Genomic DNA, 26,288 nt, shown 5'->3' with positions numbered 1-26,288 from the left:
GCTTTGTAGACATCCATAAAAAATAATTCCAGTTACCCTCCCTGTTTAAAAAAGAAGGTGAATCTGAGAGAAGACTGTCTGTTATGGAAAATGATATAAGACAGCCATAGATTCAGTTTTGAATGTATACAGTATATAGTAAGCAAAGCAAAAAAAAAAAACACAAAAAAAGCAACAAAGATGGCAATTAACAAATATACAGACTCAGTAGCATCAGTATTATAGCAAAACATCATCAAATTATGTCCCTACAATATCCAAGCAGGAAAGCCTAGGGAAACCCTGCTGAAACAGCCATGCTAGAGTTCCTGATTTAGATTCCTAGACAGAGCACAAGGTTCTCTCCAAGCATAAATTACTAGCTTCTCATTGTCATGACAGATATTTTTATACCATGAGAAGAACAATAGTAGCCTCTGTGGGAAATAGTTTATCTTTTAGCTATTTTCAGTGGAGTAGTATTTTTAATATTGTTAGTTATTAGTTATGCTCTTTTTCCCACTACTATAGGGGCAACAGGACAGCCTGGCTCAGGAAAAAAAATTGGAAGACACTTGAAATAAACATACCTTAGTTTAAGATAAGGAAATAATCTCCTCATTTCTAGAGTGAACTTTCAATGATCAAAAATAATATGACAATTTATCAAAATGTTACATGAGTTTATTACAGAATGCTAGGGGGCACACAGTGATACAGGAAGACCAATATTCTACTGTCCCTGATTCAACACTAACCTGGTGTGAGAAGATCTCACATGGGCATTAACAGCTACTCATAATTCACTTTAACCTCTGCTTATCTTCTGAAAAGGTGGCATCTCTTGGATGTCACCCATTGGAGGTGCTGTGGAACCTTTTCACCAGAGCAGAAGTGCATTGCTTATAAAAGCTCTGGCAAGCTTGGAAAAGACAAGGGTGCCTCAGGATGAAACAGTGATGTGTTGACTCTATTGTGTGATTTTTTTTTAGAGGCATTCACATTCATTTTTTTTCCTAATGACAACTTAAGTCATAGATTGGGAATAGCCCCCCATTACATACAACTGACAATAAACCAGCTGCATGCAAAATCCAAGCATTTGTGATTCAAAGACTCTGCATTATTTTTAGTAAATTGTTTTGGTCATGGTAGCAAAATCTTTATCTGCAAACTGAGAAAAATATTTACCTTTCCCATGACTTTGTCACAACAACAAATGATATATACAGGGGCACAACATAGGTCAGCAAATGATGCCTCAGTTTTTCTAGGTGTGTGCATTTGTGTGTGTACCTGTATATGTGTGTGTGAATGTGTGTGTTAGTGTATGAATGTTTGTTTGTAATATGACTTGTAGAGTGTGTGTGGTTAGAGTGTATGTATGTATGTGTGCAAATTTGTGTATAAGTATGTGTGTATATGTGGTATGGGTAATTACAGGTAGATGCTAGGAGTCAAACTTTAGTGTCATTCCACAGAAGCCATATCCAGCTTTGTTGAGGTAGGATTACTCACTGGCCTAGAGCTCGGAAATTTCCCCAAATAGACTGGCCAACAAACCATGGGGTCCACTCTTCGTCTGGCTTCTGGGTGCTAGGATAGAAGAGCATGGCACTTTGCCTAGCATTTTGTTTTACAGGGACTGAAATCAGATTTGTATAACAAGTACTCGGTGGGCTCAGTCATCTCTCCACCCTTCTAATAAAACATTACAGCCCACTGATGACAATATTTGACTCATTTCAGAGCTCCACCCTCATTTTTATTTTGATAAAATGTAAAGAACAAAGTTCATTATGTTTTTATTGTTTTTATTGAGCTATATATTTTCTCCACTCCCCTCCCTTCCCCTTTCCTTTATTTCTACCCTCTCCCGTGATTTCTATCGTCCCAACTTGCTGTGGGACAATGGTCTTGTACTTTGTAAAGATTTGACACTTGTATTTTAATAAAAGGCTGGTTGGCCAGCATCCATGCACAAAGTATAGGCATGGCAACCAGACAGGAAGTAGAAGTGGGGCAATCAGGCAGGAAATTGAAGGGGACAATGAGTACAGGAGAATTCTGTGGAAAAGAAATCTCAGTATGCAGTCTTCATCCATACATAGAAGAAGTAAGAGGAGACTGTCATGCTGACAAAAGTTACCAGGCCACATGGCTAACACAGACAAGAACTATGGTTAATATAAGTCATAAGAGTTATTAAGAATGTGAGTTCAAGGCCAGCCTGGTCTGTAAGAGCTAGTTGTAGGACGGGCACCAAAGCTACAGAGAAACATGGTCTTGAAAAAAAGAATTAATAAGAAGCTTGAGCCAATAGGCCAACCAGTTTATAATTAATGTAGACCTCTGTGTGTTTCTTTTGGACTGATGGGATTGAACGGCTGTGGGATGAGGCTGGACAGAAAACCTCTGGCAACAAATGGTGACAACATGGACAACTGTACCTACATAAAACCTAAAAAATCTTGGGAAGTAATTCTAGACACAAAAGAACAGAGTTAAACATGGCTTCTTGATAGCAGTATTTTCTTGGGTTGGAGAGGCTGAGAAGCAAGCTTGCTAGAAGCAAGCACATCTCATTTAAGAGAGGCTTCCTGACTCAGCTTTACCTGCAAATACTTTGCAACCCTTTTAAAAGAATATGAATAGCCAACAGCATTCTTTTTGGTGGTGGCAGGGACCTTGAAACTCCATAGAGTTGTGGCAATAAACAAAGCTCCCACCAGTACCTTTACCATGAAGAAAGAATCTCAGAAAGCCAAGGAATGGTCTGGCTCCAGCAGTCAACATCACAGCTTTAATCCTAGCAATATCACTTAGCAAATTAAAGACTACTGTAGCCCGAAAAGAAGAGATACGGTAATGATAGTTTCAGACAAAAAAAAAAAAAGCCTCTAAAGAGTCTATAATGCATTTAAAAATATATGTAGGCTTGGGAGAGAAAAAAAAAGGGATAAAGTCCTTAAAATAAAAAAGCGAAAAAGAGAGTAGTTGAGCATGGAACACACCTTTAATCCCAACACTTGGGAGTCAGAAGCAGGCAGATATCTGTGAGTTCAAGGTGTGGTGGAACACACCTTTAATCCCAACACTTGGGAGTCAGAGGCAGGCAGATCTCTGTGTGTTCAAGGACAACCTGTCTACAGAGTGAAAGTCAGGACAGCCAAAGATACACAGAGAAACCTAGTCTCAACAAAAGAAGAAAAAGAAAAAAAATAGAATTTAAATTAAGCTACTTATAGATGGAAAATACACAGACTGTCTGGATACTGCATATTATTGTGCTGTCTTTGAATTGTTTGATGGCTGAGCAAGGAGCAACAGCTGCTAAAAGATGTTGATTATAAATGGTGCTGGATCAATCCAAGATAGGTATTTTGAAAATGCCTTGACTTCAAAATTTATGTTAAAAGATGTTTACTTTGGATAAGAGATTTTGTTTTTGTTTCCACAGGAAATGAGAGGCTGTTGATTAATTTTGGGCTAAGAAAAATCTAGTTTAATCAAGAAAGACCCCCTGAAAAATCTCTGATAGGAGTGGATGGCCCAGATGTCTAAGTTCTACATTCAGAACAGATTCAAGACTGCTGCCTGAGATGGTCAAGCCTCACAGGATACTCCAATCAGGACTTAAATTTAATTCTAAATTTTCTTCAGGTACCCATAAGATTTTCAGTACCCTGAATCAGTAAGAAGTACTCAGGAAATCTATGCACAAACACACACATTCCCAAGAAATGGACTATGGATATTTTTCTTTATTTTGTGTATTGGTAACAAGTTGTTATTAATAATGGTCAAGAAGAAAGCTAAACAAGGGAGATTAGATTCAAAATTCTTGTTTTGAAAAAAAAAAGTGGAAAGTGCTGAGGGACAATGGTCTTAAACTTTGTAAAGATTTGTCACTTATATTTTAATAAAATTCTGATTGGCCAGTAGCCAGGCAGAAAGTATAGGCAAAACAACTAGACAGGAAGTAGAGGTGGGGCAACCAGGCAAGAAATAGAGGCAGGGCAACAAGAAGAGGAGAATTCTGGGAAGAAGAAAGCTCGGTCAGCAGTCATTATCCAGACACAAAAGAAGCAAGATGAGACTGCCTCATTGATAAAAGATACCAAGCCACATGGTTAACACAGACAAGAAATAGAGGTTAATATTAATATTCTTATTAATAAAAGTTAATAAGAAGCCTGAGCTAATAGGCCAACCAGTTTATAGTTAATGAAGACCTCTGTGTTTCTTTCAGAGTGAATGGCTGTGGGACCAGGCTGGACAGGAAACCTCTGCAAACGCCAATTTACTCAGGAGAGCTTTTCTTTTTCTAGTTCTCATATAGAACACACACACACACACACACACACACATATATATATATATATACATATATATGTCAGGATCCTCATTGTTGTCTAGGTTCTTTGGGATTGCTGTAAATTGTAGGCTGGTTTTGTTTGCTTATGTCTAAAAGCCACTTATGATTAAGTACATATGATATTTTTCTTTCTGGGTCTGGGTTACCTCACTCAATATGATGTTTTCTAGATCCATATATTTGTCCACAAATTTCAAGATATCAGTAATTTTTTTCTACTGTGTAGTACTCTATTGTCTAAATGTACCACATTTTCCTTTTCTATTCTTTGGTTGAGGGTTATTTAAGTTGTTTCAGGTTGTGGTTATAACAAACAATGCTGCTATGAACATGTTTGAGTACATGTTCTTGTGGCACGATTGAGCATCCTTTGGATATATAACCAAAAGTGGTATTTCTGCGTCTTGAGGAAGATTGATTCCTAATTTTCTGAGAAATTGCCATACTGATATACAAAGTGGTGGTACCAGTTTGTACTCCCACCATCAATGCAGGAGTGTTAACTTTACTCCACATCATTTTCACAATAAGTTGTCATCAAACTTTTTGATTTTGGTCTTTCTTACAGGTGAAGATGAAATCTCAGAGTTGTTTTGATTTCATTTCTCTGATGGCTAACGATGTTGAGAATATCCTTAAGTGTCTTTCAGCCAATTTTAGATTTCTCTGTTGAGGGTTCTCAGTTTATGTCTGTACCCATTTTTAACTGAATTATTTATTCTTTTGCTGACCAATTTCTCGAGATCTTTGTATATTTGGAAATCAACCCTCTGTCTGATGTGAAGTTAGTGAGGACCTTTTCCCATTCTGTAGGTTGCCATTTTAACTTGTTGACCATGTCCTTTGCTTTACAGAAAATTTTTAGTTTTAGGAGGTCTCATTTATTAATTGTTTCTGTCAGTGTCTGTGCTACTTGGGTTATATTTAGGACATGGTCTTTTGTGCCAATGCATTCAAGTGTATTTCCCACATACTCTTCTCTGAGGTTCATTGTGGTTGGGCTTATGTTGAGGTCTTTTATCCATTTGGACTTTTGTGCATGGCAATCAATATGGATATATTTTTATTCTTCTACATGTTAATATCCAGTTATGTCAGCACCATTTGTTGAATATGCTTGCTTTTTAAAATTTTATATATTTTGCTTTTTTGTCAAAATCAGGTGTTTGTGGATGTGTGGATTATGATCCAGGTCTCTGATTCAGTTCCATTGGTACTCCTTTCCAATTTTATGCCAGTACCAGGCTGTTTTCAGTACTCTAGCTCTGTAGTAGTGTTTGAAGTCAGGGATTTTGATGCCTCCAAAACTGTTTTTTTTTTTTTATTGTTTTGGCTATACTGTGTTTGTTGTTTTTTTCATATGAAGTTGAGTACTGTACTTTTGAGGCCTGTGAATAATTTTGCTGGGTATGGCATTGAATATGTAGATTTCTTTGGTAAGATTGCCATTTTTTTTATGATTGACATTTTTACTATGTTAATTCTACCTACCCAAGAGCATGGGAGATCTTTCCATTTTCTGGTATCTTCTTAAATTTCTTTCTTCAAAGATTTGAAGTTCTTCTCATACAGGTGTTCCACTTGTTTGGTTAGAGTTACTCCAAGATATTTTATGCTATTTGTGACTATTGTGAAAGGTTATTTTTCTCTGATTTCTTTCTCAGCTCATTTATCATCTCTGTAAAGGAGTACTACTAATTTTTTTTGTGTATGTTAATCTTAAATCCTGCTACATTACTGAAGGTGCTTATGAATTTTAGAAGTTTCTTGCTTGAATTTTTGAGATCACTTATATAAACTATCATATCATCAGCAACTAGTGAGAGATTGACTTCTTATTTTCTGAAATGTTTCCCCTTGATGTACTTTTGTTGTCTTACTGCTCCCGCTAGAACCTCAAGAACTATATTGGATAGATATGGAGGGAATGGACAACCTTGACTTGTTCCTGATTTTAGTGAGATCACCTTGAGTTTCTCCCCATTTAGTTTGATGTTGGCTGTTGGCTTGCTGTGTATTACCTTTATTATGTTTATGCATGTTCCTTATATTTCTGCTCCCTCTAAGACCTCATGAAGGGATATTGTATTTTGTTGAAGGTTTTTTTTTTTTAGCATCTATGAAAGGATCATGTGGTTATTTTTTTTTTCAGTTTGTTCATATGGTGGATGACATTGACAGATTTTTCTATATTTAACATGCCTCCATATCTGGGATGAAGCCTAATGATCATGGTGGATTACTTTTCTGACATGTTCTTAGATTCAGTTTACCAATATTTTCTTGAGTATTTTTGCATCAATGTTAATGAGCGAGATTGGTCTGTTATTCTTTTTCTTACTAATGTCTTTATGTGGTTTGGGAATCAAGTTAATTGTAGCCTCATAAAAAGAGTTTGGCAATATTTCTTCTGTTTCTATTGTGTGAAACAATTTGAAGAGTATTTGTATTAGTTCTTTAAAAATCTTATAGAATTCTGAGCTGAAACCATCTGGTTCTGGGTTTTTTCTTGTTTGGGAGGTTTTTAATGACTGTTTCTATTTCTTTAGCACTTGTAGGTCTATTTAATTTCCTTATCTGGTCTTGATATAATTTTGGTAAGTGACATTAATCCAGAAAGTTGTCAATTTCGTGTTCTATAAACTTCTTGTATCTTTACAGGCATATCTTTCTTTAGGTTGGTAAAGTTTTCTTCTATGATTTTGTTAAATATATCTTCTGTGTGCTTTTGATTTGGACTTTTTATTTCTTCTATCCCTATTCTTAAGTTTGGGCTCCTCATTGTTTCCTATATTTTCTGGATATTTTGTTTTAAGTTTTTGATAGATTTAATGATTTGTTTGACCAATGAGTCTATTTCCTCTATTGAATCTGCAACACTTGAGATTCCCTCTTCCATCTCTTGTATTCTACTGTTTAGGCTTGCATTTGTGAATTCTGTTCATTTTTTTAAATTTCTATTTCTATAATTCCCTCCGTTTGTGTTTTCTTATTGTCTCTATTTTGGTTTTCATGTCTTGAGTAGTTTCTTCCATCTGTTTGATTGATTTTCTTGATTTTCTTTAAGGGATTTGTTGATATCTTCAATTTTTTTGTTTGTCTTTTCCTCCATTTTTTTGAGGAATTTTTTTTATTTATTTATTTTTTTATTGTTTTTTAATTAAAATTTCCAACTGCTCCCCGTTTCCCATTCCCCTCCCCCTCCTCCCACACATTGCCCCCTCCCCCCACTCCCCTCCCCCATCCCCACTCCTCTTCTCCTTCCCCCAGTCCATTCCCCCTCCCTCTCGATACTGAAGAGCAGTCCAAATTCCCTGCCCTACAGGAAGACCAAGGTCCTCCCACTTCCATCCAGGCCCAGGAAGGTGAGCAACCAAACAGGCTAAGCTCCCACAAAGCCAGTTCATGTATTAGGATCGAAACCTAGTGCCATTGTCCTTGGCTTCTCATCAGCCTTCATTGTCCGCCATGTTCAGAGAGTCCAGTTTCAACCCATGCTTATTCAGTCCCAGTCCAGCTGGCCTTGGAGAGCTCCCAATAGATCAGTTCCACTGTCACAGTGGGTGGGTGCACGCCTCGTGGTCCTGATTTCCTTGCTCATGTTCTCCCTCCTTCTGCTCCTCATTTGGACCTTAAGAGCTCAGACCGTTGCTCCAAATTGGGTCTCTGTCTCTCTCTCGATCTATCGCCAGATGAAAGTTCCTGTGCCATTCTCCTTGGCCTCTCGTCAGCTCTCATTGTCCGCCACATTCAGAGAGTCTGGTTTTATCTCATGTTTTTTCAGTAGCAGTCCAGCGGCCTTGGTGAGCTCCCAATAGATCGGCCCCACTGTCTCAGTGGTTGGGTGCACCCCTCATGGTCCTGACTTCCTTGTTCATGTTCTCTCTCCTTCTGCTCCTCATTATAACCTTGGGAGCTCAGTCCGGTGCTCCAGTGTGGGTCTCTGGCTCTATCTCCATCCATCGCTAGATGAAGGTTCTATGGCGATATGCAAGATATTCATCAGTATGATTATAGGATAGGTTCATTTCAGGTTCCCTATCCTCAGGTGCCCCAGTGAACTAACTGGGGACATTGCCCTGGGCATCTGGTAGCCATTCCAAGTTCAAGTCTCTTGCCAACCCTTAGGTGGCTCCCTTACCTAAGGTATGAGTTTCCCTGCTCCCCTATCCAACGCCGCAACAGACAAAGGTCTGATCTCCAAAATATATAAAGAACTCAAGAAACTAGACTTTAAAAGGATAATTAACCCAATTAAAAAACGGGGCACTGAACTGAACAGAGAATTCTCAACAGAAGAAGTTAAAATGGCCAAAAGATACTTAAGGTCATGCTCAACCTCCTTAGCGATCAGAGAAATGCAAATCAAAACAACTTTGAGATATCATCTTACACCTGCCAGAATGGCTAAAATCAAAACCACCAAGGATAGCCTTTGCTGGAGAGGTTGTGGAGAAAGGGGTACCCTCATCCATTGCTGGTGGGACTGCAAACTTGTGCAACCACTTTGGAAATCAGTGTGGCGGTTTCTCAGAAAAATTAGGATCAACCTACCCCTGGACCCAGCAATACCACTCTTGGGAATATACCCAAGAGATGCCCTATCATATGACAAAAGCATTTGTCCAACTATGTTCATAGCAGCATTATTTGTAATAGCCAGAACCTGGAAGCAACCTAGATGCCCTTCAATGGAAGAATGGATGAAGAAAGTGTGGAATATATACACATTAGAGTACTACTCTGCAGTAAAAAACAATGACTTCTCGAATTTTGCATGCAAATGGATGGAAATAGAAAATACGATCCTGAGTGAGGTAACCCAGACCCAAAAAGAAGAACATGGGATGTACTCACTCATAATTGGTTTCTAGCCATGGATAGGGGCCACTGAGTCTATAATTTGTGATCCTAAAGAAGCTAAACAAGAGGGTAAACCCAAGGAAAAACATATAGATATCCTCCCAGCTATGGGAAATAGACATGACTGATGGGCAAAAAATTGGAATATTGGGGGTGGGGTGGGATGGGCATGAGGGGTGATGGGGAGAGAAAAGTGTGAAGGAGAAGATGAGGGGAACTGGGGGAATCGGGTTGATTGAGGAAATTTTTTATTTCCTCTTTAAGTTACTTATTCAGACCTGCTCTGTAGGAGGTCACAAGATGGTTGTTCCTCATGGTACACTCAGGGCCATGGTTCCAGCTACCCTGAAGGTCCTTCAGTGCTCCCAGGTGTCACTCTGCAATACCAGGGGTTGTTTAGGCCTGCTTCCAAGGAGGTAGTTTGCTTGGGGCTGCTTTTGCTTAGGTTACTGCCTTGGGCCTGCTCCGGGAGAGGTTTCTGTCTCAGGCCTGCTCCAGCAGAGAGGACACTGATTCATCTGGCTCCACAGAGATATCTGGCTCCAGCCTGCTCCCTTGGCAGTCATTCCCTTGTACCTGCTCCTGTGGAGGTCTGCTGTGGGACAATGTTTTTGTCTCCTGTAAACATTTGTCACTTGTACTAGTTTAATAAAATGCTGATTGGCTAGTAGCCAGGAAGGAAATATAGGCAGGATGACTAGAATAGGAGAATTCTGGGAAGAGGAAAGGCTCAGTGTCCAGTCATTACCTAAACACAGAGTAAGCAAGATGAGAATGCCTCACTGATATAAGTACCAAGGCATGTAGATAACACAGACAAGAATTATGGGTTAATGTAAAATATAAGAAACCTGAGCTAATAGGCAACCAGTTTATAATTAATGTAGGCTTCTGTGTGTTTCTTTGGGACTTTACAGCTGTGGGACCAGGTGTGACAGAAACCTTTATCAACAGAGGTAGCTGTCTCAGGCCTGTTCTCACAAAGGTCTCTGGCTCAGGCCTGTTTCCTCAGGGGTAGCTCCCTTGTACCTGCTCCTGTGAAGATCATTGCCTCAGGCCTGCTCCAGTGGAGGTCACAGGCTCAAGCCTACTCCTGTGGAGGTCACTGCCTCAGGCCTGTTCTGGCTGAGGTAGCTGACTTAAGCCTGCTGAGGTCATTGGCTCAGGCCTGTTCCCACAGATGTCCCTGGCTCAGGCCTGCTCTTTTGGAGATCCGTGACCCATACCCAGTTCTACAGAGGTCTCTGGCTCAGGCCTGCTCTCTCAGCAGTGGCTCCCTTTTACTACGTTCATTATTTTAAGTGTTCAGTTCAGGGATATATAGCATTGTTCTACAGCAACCTTCTGCCTCCATAATGTTTTTTCTTCTGCCTAAACTGAACATCTGTGCCCATCAGATAGATAATAATTCTCCATTCTCCTTTCCATGCACCCTCAAGCCATTGCCCTTGTGCCCTTTGTCTCTGTGACTTTGACCACTCTTACTATGTCATACAAATAAACCAGGGAGTTTAGATTATAATCATGAGACCTGGCAGACAAGCACAGGTGTTACATTCTCTCAACCAGAGGATGAACAAAGAAAGACACTCTGCTTACTTATGAAAAGTGATGCTTGTCCACTTTCTGCCAAAGCCATTTCCACTTTCCTCTTGCGGAAGACAGATAGACCCTCAGACAGACTTGAATTCTCAAAGGCCCTTTTGAGCAGTCAAAGTTCCTGGGAGACCATGGCTGAGACAGATTATCCTTTCTGACTAGTCAGCGCTGTCACGAGCGCTCATATTTCCTCCTCTGTGGTAGATGCTGCACTCAAAGAGAGATCTGGCTCTCTGCAGCAGCCTGACATTCAGGTGTCAGTGAGCTGAGACACCGCTTCTGTATATCTGGGAGCTCTGCCACCTTGTCTTTGGCTTAGAGAAGCAATCATTGTGATTGTGAGATCAAGGTTTGTCCCAGGAAAATTCCTTTCATGAGCAATCATGAAAAACAACTTAATACTTGGTTGGTATGAAACTTAATGTTAGTGTCCTGCACAAAAACTTGCACTAAAATGAGAACCAAGAAAATGCCATTTAGAAGACAGATCTTAGAAGGTGATTAGATGGTGAGCTACTGTCTACATGAATGAAATCCACACAGTTACAAATGAGGAAACTTCTCTTTTTATCATGTAAAAGTGGAATATGAACACAACTTTATTTTTTCTTTATTTGATTTTATCTTTGAAGTAGGATCTCATATAGCAAAGACTGGCTTTGTACTTGATATATACAAAGGATATATAGCCAAGGATAACCTTCAACTTCTGAATCTACTACTTCTACCACCTGAGGACTGGGACTACAGGAATGAACCACAACATCTATTTTTAAAATGTGTTGGAGATCTAACTAAAGCCTTCCTGCCATGCATGAGCGGCAACAGCTTTTTCTTGGGAGTTTGATAAGAGCCTGGTCACCTTGGTACCTTCCTGCTAATATCCAGAACGCTGAACCAAACAAAAAGACTCAAACAACAACATCAACAAAGTTTTATGGCTCATAAGACAGGGAAAAAGAAGCCAGTCAGCTGGTGAGATTGTAGGCATTTATAATAGCACCTTGGGATTTGAAGTTGAAAGTTTCCATCCCCATATCCTGTCTGTTCCCATTAGAGATATTCCTTCAGGAAGTTCACAAGAGACTGGGGGCTTCTGCCCAGCCAATGAGGTAAACCCCAGGCCAGTGAAGACCCTATCTCCAAGATATGAAGGTCCATGGTTCTTGAAGAATGTCATCATCACCTGACATTGCTTTCTATTCTTCATTCATTTATACACACATACATCTGCATACTTGTGAACACACACACATACACACACACCGGGGGGGGGGTTATTCTTCATACTATCTAAAATAAATGCAGGCAAGCATGCAAAAGTGGATGCCATGTCACACAGTCTTTCAGAAACATGTCATTCTTTCAGTAATAATGTCTCACATCCAAAATATAGGAAAGAAATTCAATGTTTAGTGAATAAAAATTGTTTTAAAGTCCTTGGTGTGCTGAGATAATGAACCTCAGCGTAAGAAGCAATACATTTGTTTACTGGCTTTCAGCTGCTTGCAAGGCTTGGAATCTGAAGACACAACTGCCTTGCTAGAAGCCTGTGAGGTAAGTTAACTAATATTGAGTGCTACTGCACATATTTATTTTAAGATTTTTTTTGGTTATTTATAATCATGCCATCTCTTTCAAGCAGGCTATCTAACCAAATTTCTACAGATGATATGCAAATTATATTTATTCATGACTAGTTTAAACTATGACAGTGAGAATCAGAGTGCAGATGCTACTTTTAGCATCACTCACAAACAGCATCACTCACAAACAGCCTCATGCAGCCAGGAGTCCACTTTTCAGTGGTGTACATAACCTGTTTTCTAAGAATTATAAAATGACAGGGGACAGCAGAGGTGACTTGGTTGGGAAGATCTTCCAAAGAGCTGTAAAAAGCTGACTCCTATCCCAAGCACCCATATAAAGAAGTTAGGCAGCAGTGCGCACCTGATCCCATTCTGGAATGACAGTTACAGAGATAGGCAAATGTCTGGGACTCACTGGCTCATCAATCTAGTCCAATTGATGAATCAGGTAAAGTGAAAGAAAGTAGTCAACAAAATAATGTCAAGAGTGGTTGAGAGATATCAACTTTCACTTGCCTATGTGGTACAGATTCTTTCTCTTCCTCCCCCTCTCTCTCTGTCCATCTCTGACTCTGTCTTTCTCATACGTGCTCGCGCGCGTGCGCGCATACACACACACACACACACAGTAATTTTCAAGTAGCTTTTTGGAAGACCTCAGTGAGTATATACTTAGCTAGTTGATCTACAGAAATTATTTAATTCAGAATTCAGGATCTGTGAAGATTTGATTTTGTTTTCTGATTTTTATTAGAAAAACTGGGCATTTCAGTGCCTAATTCTAAGTCACAAAATTAGGTGTTGGAATATTAGGGATTGCATATAAAGGATGGGTTTGTCTGGCTCTTATACCCATGTACCTCTTATAGTCTGTGACTGTGAGTCTTGATCCATGAATCATGTAGTCCTCAGCTGACTTCCAATCTCTTTCTTCCCCAGTTTCTTAATTAAGTGTCTCTAATAAGGAACTTAAGCATATTTTAAAGGAGTCTCCTCTAGCCCATTTCCCTCCAATAATAGCCTCCATTTTTCTACCCAATATAAATACAGCAAAAACCTTTACACAATCCATTTGTTGTGAAAAATCAAATATTCATTCTTTGGATTCCTTTTTCTTTTATACTCTCCTGCTTTTCCATCAGCAAACCTCATTGATTCCTTCCAGTCTCAGATACACAGTGAATCTCTTTTTACTTCTGTTTTCCCAATGCTGCATTCTTCATAAGTCTTAGCTCCTTCTTTTTCCTCATCCCTTCTTATTTCTCTGGAATGAGCAGTTTAAAATTTTTGTAAATATTCTGTCTGACATACTTAATCCCTTGGTAGACAGTTTATGTAACTCAAACTTGGCTCCAGATCTCTATGTAGCCAAAACTGACCTTGGACTTTTGGTACTGTTGTCTTCACTTCCTGAGGAATATTGAGGTAATAGCTCTGTACCAAGATGACTGCTTTATTTGGAGCCGAGGATCACACTTAGGTTGTTTGTGCATATTATGAAGTCATTTATCAACTGAGCTACATCCCCATACCATTAAATCATTTTTAGATTTTGTTGATAAGTCTATGTCCAAGGGATGACTCCTAAACACAAGTCTAAATAAACACTATACAAAAACAAATCCACTCAACAGGAATGTTTGCCTGCTTTTTCAAACATAGAGTTATTGTGTTAGTAACACAGTGACAGTACTCCAGAACAAGGAAGTATAGGCAGTGTAAGACACAAGGTACAGGTTTTGTGAGGGGCACTGTGAAGGGATCAATGGGGTCATAGGTTATCTGGGAGATATTGAATTCAGGATAGTTCAAGAATGGTTTTTACTAAATCAGTGAGCTTGTTCATGTGCACTTTTGTGCCTAAAGTGCAGTTTGGTATGAGTCAGTTAAGCATAAAAAAACCCAAGACAGTACTTTGAGCTGCACTTAAATCAATAAACCTGGAGAGTAGGAGGTTTGTGTGTTTCATGGGTCATGTTGGCTATGAGTTAATGATCTGAGAAATCAGAGTGGGCTCTCAGGGATTAATTACTTGACTCCTCATTAACCCAAGAACAACACAGAAAGACATATTTATGTTCCACACAAAATGATACAAAATTTTTTTATTAAATATACAATATTTACAGGTAAGTCTTCTGTACAACAAAAAACATAGAAAACGAAGAAATTGAGGGGTAACTTTAAATTTCTCCATACAGTGTATTAAGACATGTTGCATGGCGTACAAAACAGACTTGGGATGAGGAAACATCACATGGGACTGGTGATTCTTCTACAGGACCAAAATTTATAATATCCACAGAAACAAGGAATCAAGGAATCTCCAGCTAATCTCTGAGGATATCGTCTGCTTTGCCTCTGTTGTGCTTTTGTCAAAGAAAGCCTGTATATATCATTCATATATAAGATTGGGAGAGGTCCTTTTATATTTTGTTACTTATTTGCTAAAAGCAATCTCCCTAGTCTCTTGTTTTTTCAAAGCAGGTGCCAGAAAAACTTTAATTTCTCAGTTGAAATGAACATGATACTTTTCTTAGGGATTTAGGAATTTCATAAACCATTGCCTATTTTATAAGACATAATTAGAATGTGTCATGTGTCTTCATTTCCCCATGTTCTATCTTCTTGCCATAGGCTAGTGGACTGTGGGAAGTGTCTGTCTAAGACAACATAGGCTATTGGGAAGCCTGTCTGTTGACAAGTTCTAGAGAAAGTTATTGACTTTGATCCTCACCAAATATGAAGTTCTTCTCGTGATATAAATACAATACTTGAAGCAAGGTATAGTTACTTACTATTTTTTTTTGAAAGAGTATTTAAGGCAGGACAAGGCTACACTGTTTGCTACTGCCATTCAAAGAGAAGAGATTAACGTACTTCATATATGTCCTTTGCAATATGGCTGACTATAATGTGAAAGTAGAACTAGTCAGAGGTCCATTCATATTATACTGTAAGGTTGCAATGAAAATGGCTCCGCCTGGGGAGGCCATTCAAGGGGGCTTCAGGGTGACAGAAGGCCTGTTCTGCACACCCAATGCCTTTTTCATTTCCTCTGAGATTTACTGCTGGGATCTGAAGCATGGCATAGTATAATGCTAATGAAAATATGAGCAGGCTTTAATCACTGGCACATATCACCCTTTTCATAACTTGGTATTAGCCTTCTAATTTTAACCTGCTACTCGATGCAAGCTTCACTTGTGTGCTGAATGGCAGAAAGAGAACAGGGTTCACAGTGTGTCCGGTGGTGGCTTTCCGAAGTACATACTGTAGGTGATGAAGAGCTCTGTACCTTTCTATCATTGTGCCGTGCCTATAGATGGCATGACCAAGGAAAGGGAAAGAAAGATCACTAGACTGACGCCAACGTTTCAGTATTTCTATCCATGGAGTATCTGATTATGGGCATGAGGATCATGACAATATTTTGCTTAAAGTGGCCACCTGGGTGCTCACTCTGGCCAGATGGAATCACTGTGGTGATAACTTGAAAGCATCCCAGGACTGTATCAGTGAAACATAAAACTTAAAATTCACTGGGATAGGGTGAAAATTCCATGTAACTATGAGTAAGCCATTTCTCGTGCTGCAGCTGTAATACTTCCTCTTCTCTAAGTGTTGAGACTCCTGAGTTAGGAGCCACGAGACTGTGGAGAGAAACCACCCTTACTTCATGGTGGAAGCTTTGACTCTTCTAACTTCCAGCAGCCACTTGCTCTATGAATTCCCTCTTCCTCCTTGACAAATTCCCATCAAGTCTGCTTTAACACAAAAACCCTCTGTTCCTTGAGCCTCTTGTGTCCCCTTAACCACTTTATGGACAATAAACATTATACACCACAGAGGACTAGCTTACAAAGTACACTGTCTCACTACATCATGTGCTTCTTATTCTTCCTCAGAATACCTTAATACATAATAAGATGGTGGAAGTCATTCAAAAATAACAAAGCAATCACTGAAACCTTCAAAAGGAGGAATTTAAACAGTTTCCAAGATAAATCTCTGGTTACAAAGTAGGTATGGATATAATTTCCTGGATAACGTTTGAGGAACAGTCTTATTCCTTTTCACTTTTGTGTGTGTGGGGGTACACACATGTGCCTGTGTGCGTGTCTGTTGCAGCTCCTCCCCTTTTAGGTTAATCAACTATTTAGAATTAGTGAACAAGAGCTAAGAATGAAGAACAACAAACATTTTCAAAACAAATGATTTGAGGATGACTGCGAGCAAGGAGTCCTTAACTAAAGAGAAGTTAAGAAAGCCCCCAAACCTGGTACAGAAGTGTTTCAGTGTTTAAAAGTGTGAGTCTTTCAAATAAAACATTTCAAATCTGCATGAGAGACATAAAACAGTACACAGGTATCCTTCAAGAACTCAAGCATGTTTGCACTTGTCCATACCACCCTTTCATTAACCTCCTTTGTCACTTACAGGTACAACATTGCTTGTTTATTTATTTAGTTGAAACTTGACCTGTGGGTCAGTTGAGGACAAAGCAAACCCAACAATGGCTTCAGGAAGTAATGAGTGGCAGGATTATATAGGTTTCTCAAGAGACTCTTGCCAGACTGCTGTTGCTAAAAGGTTGCTTGCTAGATTATAGCTCTAGGGAATTCAAGAGAACTGAAATAGACAAAACAAGCAAGAGTTCCACAGGCTTGGTGCCCCAGTCCATGGATTCTATGGGGATACTATGAATGCAACTCGCTAATGTTAATGTGTGTCTTCTAATTGAGGTGACATTATATGGAGAGGTTACATGCATGACCTTCAAAGTTGGAAACATATAGATACAGAAATATGATCTTGATGAGGGGGATAACACATCAATAAATTATTTGTTCAATAGGTGACTTATAGATCTCAGAGGTTTACCTAAATATAGTCAAATGCTTCTTTAGGACAGAATGCGGAGAATTAAAAATGCCAGAATACCAACCAGTTAAGGGGGATCTAGAAGAGTCACGGTCATCAATGAATGTCCACCAAGGAAATGAAATCAGAAGGGGGTGCAATTAAAGACTTCTATTTTATGCCTCCAGTCTTTACATGGGTCTGGCATATACATACGGCCTACATTTGGAAAGCTTTAACTGGAACTAACATGTGAGCATAGAGAATTTAACACCCTTCGAATATATCTGATATAGTCAGAAATGGAAGTCCACACCTTGGCAGAGTTAAGTGGTTCTCTGTGAGTTTGAGGCCAGCTTGGTTTACAATAGAGAGTCCTAGACATGCCAGGGCCACCTAATAAAAGCTGTTTAAGGAAAATATACAGGGGCCATTTTTTTCTTTCTCTGCCCAAAGATTTCATTTACCAACTTCTACAGAAATTTATCTCTGTGACCAAATAACTTAAGGAAGATAAACAAAGCAAAATAATTTCTGGAATAATTAATAAATATTACACAAAATTTAAGAATTTTCCAAAAATCTGTTTGTTTTTAGAGCCCTCTGGAACGTGGTTTGCACGTGAACTGTGCCTAGTACTTGTTCTTTGATACCTGGTTTTGTGTGGGCATCTCCGTTGCTGTAAGATCTGCTGCTTATTTGCATATAAAACAGAACACTAGAATCATGGACATTTCCTATATGTCTGAGGTCTGAGTACAGGAAAAAGAGCTGCATACTCATCTAGTTGTAGTCTTGCTTCTGCTTTTATGTGGTAGTCACGATTCTGTCAAAGGTTGATAAGATAAAGCCACATCTTATTACTAAAGTGAATAAAATATCAGCTCCAGGATTCTTCAGATGAACACAAGCTGATCCATTTATAAATAGAAATCCAGAAAATTACAAATATCAATTTTCCTAACATAATTCTTGGAGAAACCACGGCAATCTACCCTATGCATGAACTGAAGGACACAGCTGTTGCTAAAATTTCCTTAGGAGAAATAAACATACAGTTGCTTGCATTGATAGATTTGTTCATGAGATAATATCAATACTATCCCTTGGTTTGAAATATTAAATAGATATTTTTGGTTGTACTGTAAAGAGACATATTCCACAAGTTCTTTTTTAAACAGCAGGCATCAATGACTGAGCATTATAGAATAGGGGCATCATGAAACCTATATACCATAAGGAGAAGTGGTGGCTAAAGGAGGATTAAAACACACTGACTCTTGTTTTATGCTGTAATTTTTTGAAGGTGGAAAACATGATTGAATAATTGTACAAACCAAATAGACCTTGCCACCACCCCTGAACTGTGCTCTTGCTTCTGGCTGTGATGTGCATTCAGTTTAGGAGAAAATAGATTGCTAGACTTTTCACCTGGTGTGTGTTGTGGGGCTGATTTAGCCCTGAGAATACTTATATATACCATCTTGGCGTGCATCTACCATTTGGTCTCCATACCCAGGGTCCTGGTATGCACAGCCTGCACATACAGGGGTGGAGTCAGTAGAGTGTGTGCTATGCAGGGGGCATAGACTAGCTTCACAATTTTCCTACAGGATTATCTCTAATGACATACTTGTGGGTGAGGGAACCATACACATTGATTTGGCTTGTACTTCCAAATCTACCCCATAACATCATGCCACTAAAACATGGTGCTTGGTTCTGAGGACTCCAGTAAGAAAATGTTTCAGTGTGGCTACTCTCCCTTACATGTTGTTTCACTACTAGAGGTGCTTAGGGCTAAACTTCAGCATGACTTTTATTTCTTGTGGCAAAGAAGCAAAAAGGTGACTTATACAACCTTTTATAGAGACAGAAAATTCAAATTCAAAAGTAGAAATTGGAAAACAGGGAATGAAGGGCATAGGGAAAGAGATTTTCAATATCTTTCATTTTATTAGATGATCATTTGTCATATTAAAGGTAGAAAATTAAAAAGGGCAACTTTGTTAAAATTGCTTTAAAATAAATTCAGTAGCAAAATGATAACGATATCCTAATAGAGGAACAGGGTGTATAAGAATCATAGAAAATTTTAAGGAAAGAAGATGTATTTAGGACAATATCTCAGAGCTGTGGACTGTGATGCCACACCCAATCCTTACCTCTGTAGTTCTGCAAGTGAGAAAAGCTACAGATTGAAACCTGGATGAAGCCAGTGATGGCTTCGCTGCGAGCCTTCTGTTCAGGGCACTACTGAAGAGTAGAGATAGGACACTCACTAAGAAGATGGATGACCTACTGACTGTCAAGGCACCTGCTTTACAAATCAGGTCTGCCCTTCAAAGAGAATTGGTCAGTCCGTATCCATCAAGGATCTTGCTTCTAGCATTTCCTAAGTCCTAAATTGTTTGGGTGATTGTTTTTATTCCAAGGTGGTACAAGGGCAGAGTTAAAAAGCGATCAGGATTACTCACCATGGACAAAATCAAGATGCCTTTTGAATCAACTATGTGTTATGCTACCAAAAGAACCCGAAGCCTGAGGTGCATGACTACCTTATTTAGACAAGCAAGGCAAGTGCATGGGCACCTTTGTGTACATGGGTACAGATTTGGAAATGAGATGTGCTCTATAGGCGGAGGGCTATCCCCAAACCCCTGATCTAGAGGGTTCCACACTGTCACACACGATAGCCAGGCCCTTGCCTCCTAGGAAACAGCTCAGATGTCAGTGAACTCATAACATGTGTTCTAGATGGTGAACCCTGCTTCTCTGCACCTGCTTCCTTTACTGAATCTTTCTGTGTGGGTGGTTGTGGAGAAGTCTGCTCAATATTTATCATTTTTTTCTGCACCTCTTTTCTGTATTTTTAAAAAGTTTTGTTCCAACCTGAGTTAATAGGGCCTTAACATTTTTTTATGGAACCATTTTAGATTTTTATTTGAATTCCATTTAGGTTTCCACAATACACACGTGTATAATTTTTCTTCAATATAGCAATTTTAGGAATAACCTATCTAACAAGTTCTAGTAAAGTGGAGAAGGCAGTTGTTACATTTCAGGAGCAGCTATTTCCTCACAACTTTCATGAAACCCCCTGGTTTCAAGCTACTGCATCCATGCTTCAAAACAGAGCAGCAAGAGAGGCCCAAAGTAGTTCTCACTACTCTGCCATTCTCTATTGGAAAGAACTGAGACTCTAGGGGAAGGAAGATGAACAGTGCTGGGGGATACTCATGATGCCCACACTAAACTATCACAGATGTGTCTGGTTGCTTGGAAAATGTCATCAAAACAAACAGGCCAGAAGGGTCTCCTTCTGCCCCGGGCCACCCCATGGGTGTTCTCATAGCCTAGGTCCTCCAAGTACAGTGTCTGTTCTCAAGGGTGCTATGAAAGTCTTCCACCTCAGGCAGACCTGTAGCCTCTCTCCCCTCAGCTCTCAAGGGAAGCATGCCCCCATGGAATCAGATTCTTTCAGATATTTAAGTCTGAACTGGAGAAGGTTACAGGCAGCACACATGATTGTTGCCTTGTCAAGGATCTCACACTCACTTCGCTCATTGCTCTTTAATCAGTGCCTTTGGAAAGAATGTCCTGGATACTTTACAAATACCTGCTTCAGCAGCAAAACAAAACAAAGTAAATGAAATAAAAGAATTAAAAAAAAATGTCTTTAAGCCTGTCCAGATAATGTCTGCCTTAGAAGAATTTCTGTGTGGCATAATATTTCCCAAACTTCCGACCACACTCAAGGAACCTAAAAGAACAAACACTGCTTTGTCTGGGTTGATTACTTTCCCTTGTATGCTACTGCTCTACCAGCATCCCTAATAGACATTTTACTTAAATGATTATTTTATTCTGTCTTTCTATGTCATACACACACACACACACACACTCTTCTCTTCTTTCAAGCCATGATACCTACCAGTATGGTATGTGGCAGGGTGCCAGGGATAATTGTGAAAGACCAATGCCACAGAGCTCTTCTAACGGAAGATATCAAGGCCAAGTGCCCAAGAAATTGATGTTTAAAAAATCAACTACAAACATCAAATGTACATAGGTGCACACGTGTCTCTTGTTTACAATAGTGAAGTCTGTGTCTCCAGTGGTCACTTTCACAATGATGCACATGTCAGTGAACTACAGTAGCCATAGCTACCTGACCTCCTGAGCTGGATGAAGGAGATCAATGCTTTTGGTGGATGCAGGTGTGTTCCAGAGTATTAATGTTGAAAGAGAGAAAGAAAATACCTAAATTAAAAGATAGGAAAGAGAAGAGAAAAGGAGAGGGAAAACCTTACAAAATAAAAGAGGAATAGGTAACCCTGTGTCATCTCAGATGAAGTATTCCCGTTTGCACTCGCTGGCTGTGTTTTGCAAGTCAATGTCATTTCTAAAGGAATTGTCCAAGGTCTCTGGGTATTCCTTCTCCTTCATCTGATTGGTACGGTGTGACTGCTTATGCTGATATAGAAAGCGAGTCATGATGCCGATGACACAAAAGGTGATAAAGGTAACTACTGCTATGACACCTGCAAAGAAAAGAGGGGGAAAGAGAAAAAAGGTGTCACTGAGGAAATCCAGGCTTGACAAGCACATACATTGGAGGGGAAAAAATCATAAACAAATAAAATACACAAACAAAAATCTACTCTTTACCCAGAGATAAAGACCTGCTCAGAATCCCTTGACCTTCAGTTTCAACAGATGTTTCTACAAGTAGAGTAATGAGGGAGCAAGGCTGTTTCTCCTAGAAGGTTGTGTTTATGACCTAATAATGAACATGGAGTTGGAACAGCAAAGGATTTGTGTGGTTTCTGTGTTGTTTTATTTTTGCTACTAGGGATCAAACTCCGATTTTAGAGATTTTAAGTACACCAAAATTTGCCAAGAGTTACTTGGACTAACTACCACTAGCCCCTTCTCTCTGAGAATGTGAGGGTGTGAGACTGTGTATCTGGGTGTCTGTGTGTCTGTGTGCCTGTGCGTCTGTGTGAGTAAGTGTGTGTAGATGCTTGGCTGCCATAGCACTTGTGCGGGTGTCACAGAGCAACTTGAGAGTCTGTTTTTGCCTTCCACTTTCTTTTAATGTAAGATTTCTCTTGCTGTCTCTGACATTTCTCAATCCCGGGTTACATAATGGGCCCTTATTTCAAAAGTAACAAGCAGCATGCATGTGAAATTAATAGAAGCAAAATACTTAAGTTTTGGTCAACAAAAATAATTTAATTTCTGCCAAAGTATACACATTTGCATGTTTCATATTTTCTAAGTATTTGTTGGTCGTAATTCATTACTGTTTATCTGACTAGATACCAAAATCTTAAATATATAAACCCATCTTCCACCAAATTTTTAAAAGTTGTGACCATAACTAAGATCATTTACATTTGTCATATATTCTAAGCTCATTGGGTAACATGTTTTACAACTATTTTAGAAAAAGGCAAAGTAAAATATCAAAGTTGATAGTCTAATCTGGGTGGCAATGAATGAATCTGAAGCATGAACTGCAGTTTTATAATGTGACTGAGGTTGCCTCTTTTCTACTCCTAGGTTGAAGGGGTTATTGCAGGCTGGAAACTGGGCAAGCTTCCCAGGATCTCCTGTGGGGCTGTGATAATCTTCCCATTCATAGAGACTCAATGGGGCTTGCCAATGAGTGGGGGAAGACCAGAACCCCCTGTCTTTCCTCATCAAATGAAAACTTACAGGAATAGAGAGAGTTATAAAATTTTCCGTGACATTTACTGATTTCAAAGAAAAATCAAGTTCCCTGGAGAAGGCATTCAGCTCACATTTTAAGTACTTCCCTAAGGAAAGTCCTTAATTGTCCTCCTGCTCTGGGATGCTACTCTGGCAGAGTTCTTCTGGTCACATTCATCTTTGGAACCAGCTTCTTTGCTGTTATTGCTGTCTGCTCGCCTATCTCTTTCCTAGCCAGTCTGCTCATTCTAGGAAGACAGTAATTGTATCTCCCATCCTGCATCTCTGTTTAGTACAGGTCTGACCCAGAACTGGAGCTAATTAAATAGAAGTGAAATGAATGATTCCTGCAGACTTTTAAAGAACTCCATCTGGTGTGGATTCATTCATCCCAGCTGCCAGAAGGCAGCATTGAGGCACCTGCTATGGTTATAAGTCACCAATGGAAATGGATTTCCATATCTCAGGCATCGTACATTAAGCAAAACTTGGGAGACAGACAATTCTGTGTTGCAAGATCTAGATGGGAGCATCAAACTCCTGTAAGCATTAGAGGGGCTGAGACAGAATAAAGAGTAGGTAGGGTGAGACCAGCACACAGTTTAAAAACTATAAAGCAAGGGAAGGTGGTAGGAAAAGCTATAAGCAGAGCAAGCAAACACTACATCCATAGCCAGATGGACTGCAGGATTTGGAACTTCAGTCATATGAGCTTCACCCTGCTCATTAGATCCAACCCAAATCACTCTGTAAAGGATAACCGAAAACAATGACTGCTCTGCTCATCTGTCTGCCCCAGTGATACTTCTTTCCATATGTAATTTTATTGGTCTATTTTGTTTGTGCTTTAGAAGTGACAGTGGGATGCAATGAACAAGATGCAGACTGCCTATATGTAAGTAAATGCCCCAGCTGTTGGCTCAAAGTTCAGCTGCCTGCTGAATTTGAGGCAGAATGAAGCCACAGAGCTGCTGGCCCTGGAGGAGAGCCTGCTATTAATCTTGAACCATGAAAGAAAAGGCTAAGGGCTGGAAGACAATGCCTGATTTGGTGTGCTAAATGATCATGGGTAAGGAAGGCTTCAGATAATTTTCTGCAGACCACAGGACCAGAGATATCTTTCCTGCTCTTATTGATGAAGACAGGTTACCTCCAATGACTGCTGAGTCACTTCGGACGGCATTTGTAAGTGGTTCACGTTCATCTGTCTTTCCAAAGGGATCTAGACGGAAGAAAAGACCAAAGTTTAAACTTTACTTTTACCTCAACCACAGGGAGAACATATTCAGTGGACATCTGTGCAATGTAACAAGATTCCTATAGTGAGATATGAACTGGCGTTTTGAAGGAAACTGAAATAAATAGCATTTAAAATGATGAGCTCAGTTCAATCCCAGAGCGCACATTAAAAGCTGTATTTTGGGGCTCCAGTCTGAATGCCAGTGAGGGAGCAGCTGGTCCCTTGTTCAGATCAGCTATAGACACAAGGAAACCTGTGATTCTGAAACAAGGTGAAAGAGAAACCCAACTCCCCAAACCGTGCCCTCTCACCTCCACATGCTTCATGACATGTATACACATACTAAATATAAAAGATGAATAAAATATACTGCTTACAACCCATATTTCATGTCATCATTAGCTTCTAATTAAGATTTGAGAGAGCCTTGGGCCAGTGAGGGTGGTGCCCGGCCCGAGTACCTTCTGTCATCGACTCAACCTTCTCCACTTTGCTGGAGAATTCCTAGGAATGATAGCTGTCTTTTAATTCAAACACACGTTCCCTTATGCCCCAGTGGACTCCTTAACTGTGTGAGGTCCTCAGTAGACTGAGAAGGACAACCAGAAGCAGTGGAAGAATTAGCATCTCAGAGCAGCCCTCACCAGAAGAGCAACTGTCCAGGGTATACTCTTAACCTCTGAGCCATCGCTGTCACCCAATTTATTTTTCTTGACTTTCAGCTGCTATGTAGTAGAAGGTGACCATGAACTTGCCATGTAAGAGAGGATGGGAAATGAGGAGAAGAAAAAAATGAGAGAGACAAAGAGATAGGAAGACATAAAGTAAGGGAGGCAGGGAGAGGGAAAGGAAGGGATGAAGGTAGGAAAAGAACAGAGAAAGAGATAGCTAGGGACAGAAGAAGAGAATGAGGAAGAGAATAGGTGAAAAGCCTTCACAGTCCTGGGCCTGGTAACATGGCTCTGTCGGGCTTTGTCCTTCCCCCTTCACTCTTGTTATGTACCACAGATTGTATCCCTAAAGCTACCCACCGAGGTCTAATACCTTATTTGGACATTTTCTAATGCCAGACTTATTCCTGAGAATGACTACCAAAGTTCAGAAATTGAAAACCCCCTTTGGTTCAGCTAATAATATAGCCAGTAAAAATATACCGCTGTATCATAACCCGTTCTAACACGGGCCTCCCCATTTTCTCTCTTAAAAGTTACACCAGGGGGCTGGAGAGATGGCTCAGTGGTTAAGAGCATTGCCTGCTCTTCCAAAGGTCCTGAGTTCAATTCCCAGCAACCACATGGTGGCTCACAACCATCTGTAAAGAGGTCTGACGCCCTCTTCTGGCCTTCAGGCATACACACAGACAGAATATTGTATACATAATAAATAAATAAATATTTAAAAAAAAAAGAACTTACCAACAAGATTTAAAAAAAAAAAGTTACACCAATAAGATCATTTACTTCTGTTTTTCTGCCTGAGTCAGAAAGCCACCACTTTTTCTTCACCACTTAAGAAAAGGGAAAGCAGGTGTTTAGATGTTGTTTGTGCCTAATCCAGGATCTAGGAGAGAGGAGAGAGTTCCCAGCCTCGCAGGTCTCTCTTCAACAGGTAAGGAGATAGAGAGAGGTAGAGATAAGGAGATAGGAAATTGTAAGAAGGGAGTCTGCATTATAGGGAGTAAACATTAGATGGGACAATGGAGGGAAGAACTATGGTGAGGGGGTAGTGGTGAGACTGACAGAATGGTAGGAAGAAAGGTAGTAAGGCAGAGAGAAGCAGGAAGGTATGGACAGAGAGGGTTGGGGAGGGAGAGAGGGAAGGAGAGGGAATGGGAAATATTTAGCTATTGTACCTCCTGTGTCCTTACAACCTCCTAACTCTGACATATTTCTACGTCAAGTTTCCTTCCTGGAATTCATCCTGGTTCTCCATGAATGCTCAAATTTTCACACTCTACAGTTAAGATTTTTCCTTTTTCTGCTCAGATCCTACTGGTTCCAACATTATTTAGTACATGCACTGCTTTTAACGTTATAAATAACATGGTTATTTATAACTA

General features: G+C 39.7%; 1 protein-coding gene across 1 annotated transcript in view; it reads right to left on the bottom strand.

Annotated features, from left to right (window-relative positions):
* Positions 1–14,531: 14,531 nt before the first annotated feature.
* Positions 14,532–26,288, bottom strand: part of Cntnap5 (contactin associated protein family member 5) — a 976,150-nt gene continuing 964,393 nt past the window's right edge. The window contains exons 23-24 of the mRNA XM_057769582.1: positions 24,140–24,211; positions 14,532–21,815 (exon numbers count right to left, since the gene is read on the bottom strand). Of these exons, the coding sequence (XP_057625565.1) occupies positions 21,619–21,815; positions 24,140–24,211 (269 nt within the window). The 3' untranslated portion in view covers positions 14,532–21,618. The remainder of the gene's footprint in view (positions 21,816–24,139; positions 24,212–26,288) is intronic.

This window comes from Chionomys nivalis, chromosome 5 (assembly GCF_950005125.1).
Source record: "Chionomys nivalis chromosome 5, mChiNiv1.1, whole genome shotgun sequence".
NCBI lineage: Eukaryota > Metazoa > Chordata > Mammalia > Rodentia > Cricetidae > Chionomys > Chionomys nivalis.
This window is presented reverse-complemented; position numbering and strand designations above follow the sequence as displayed.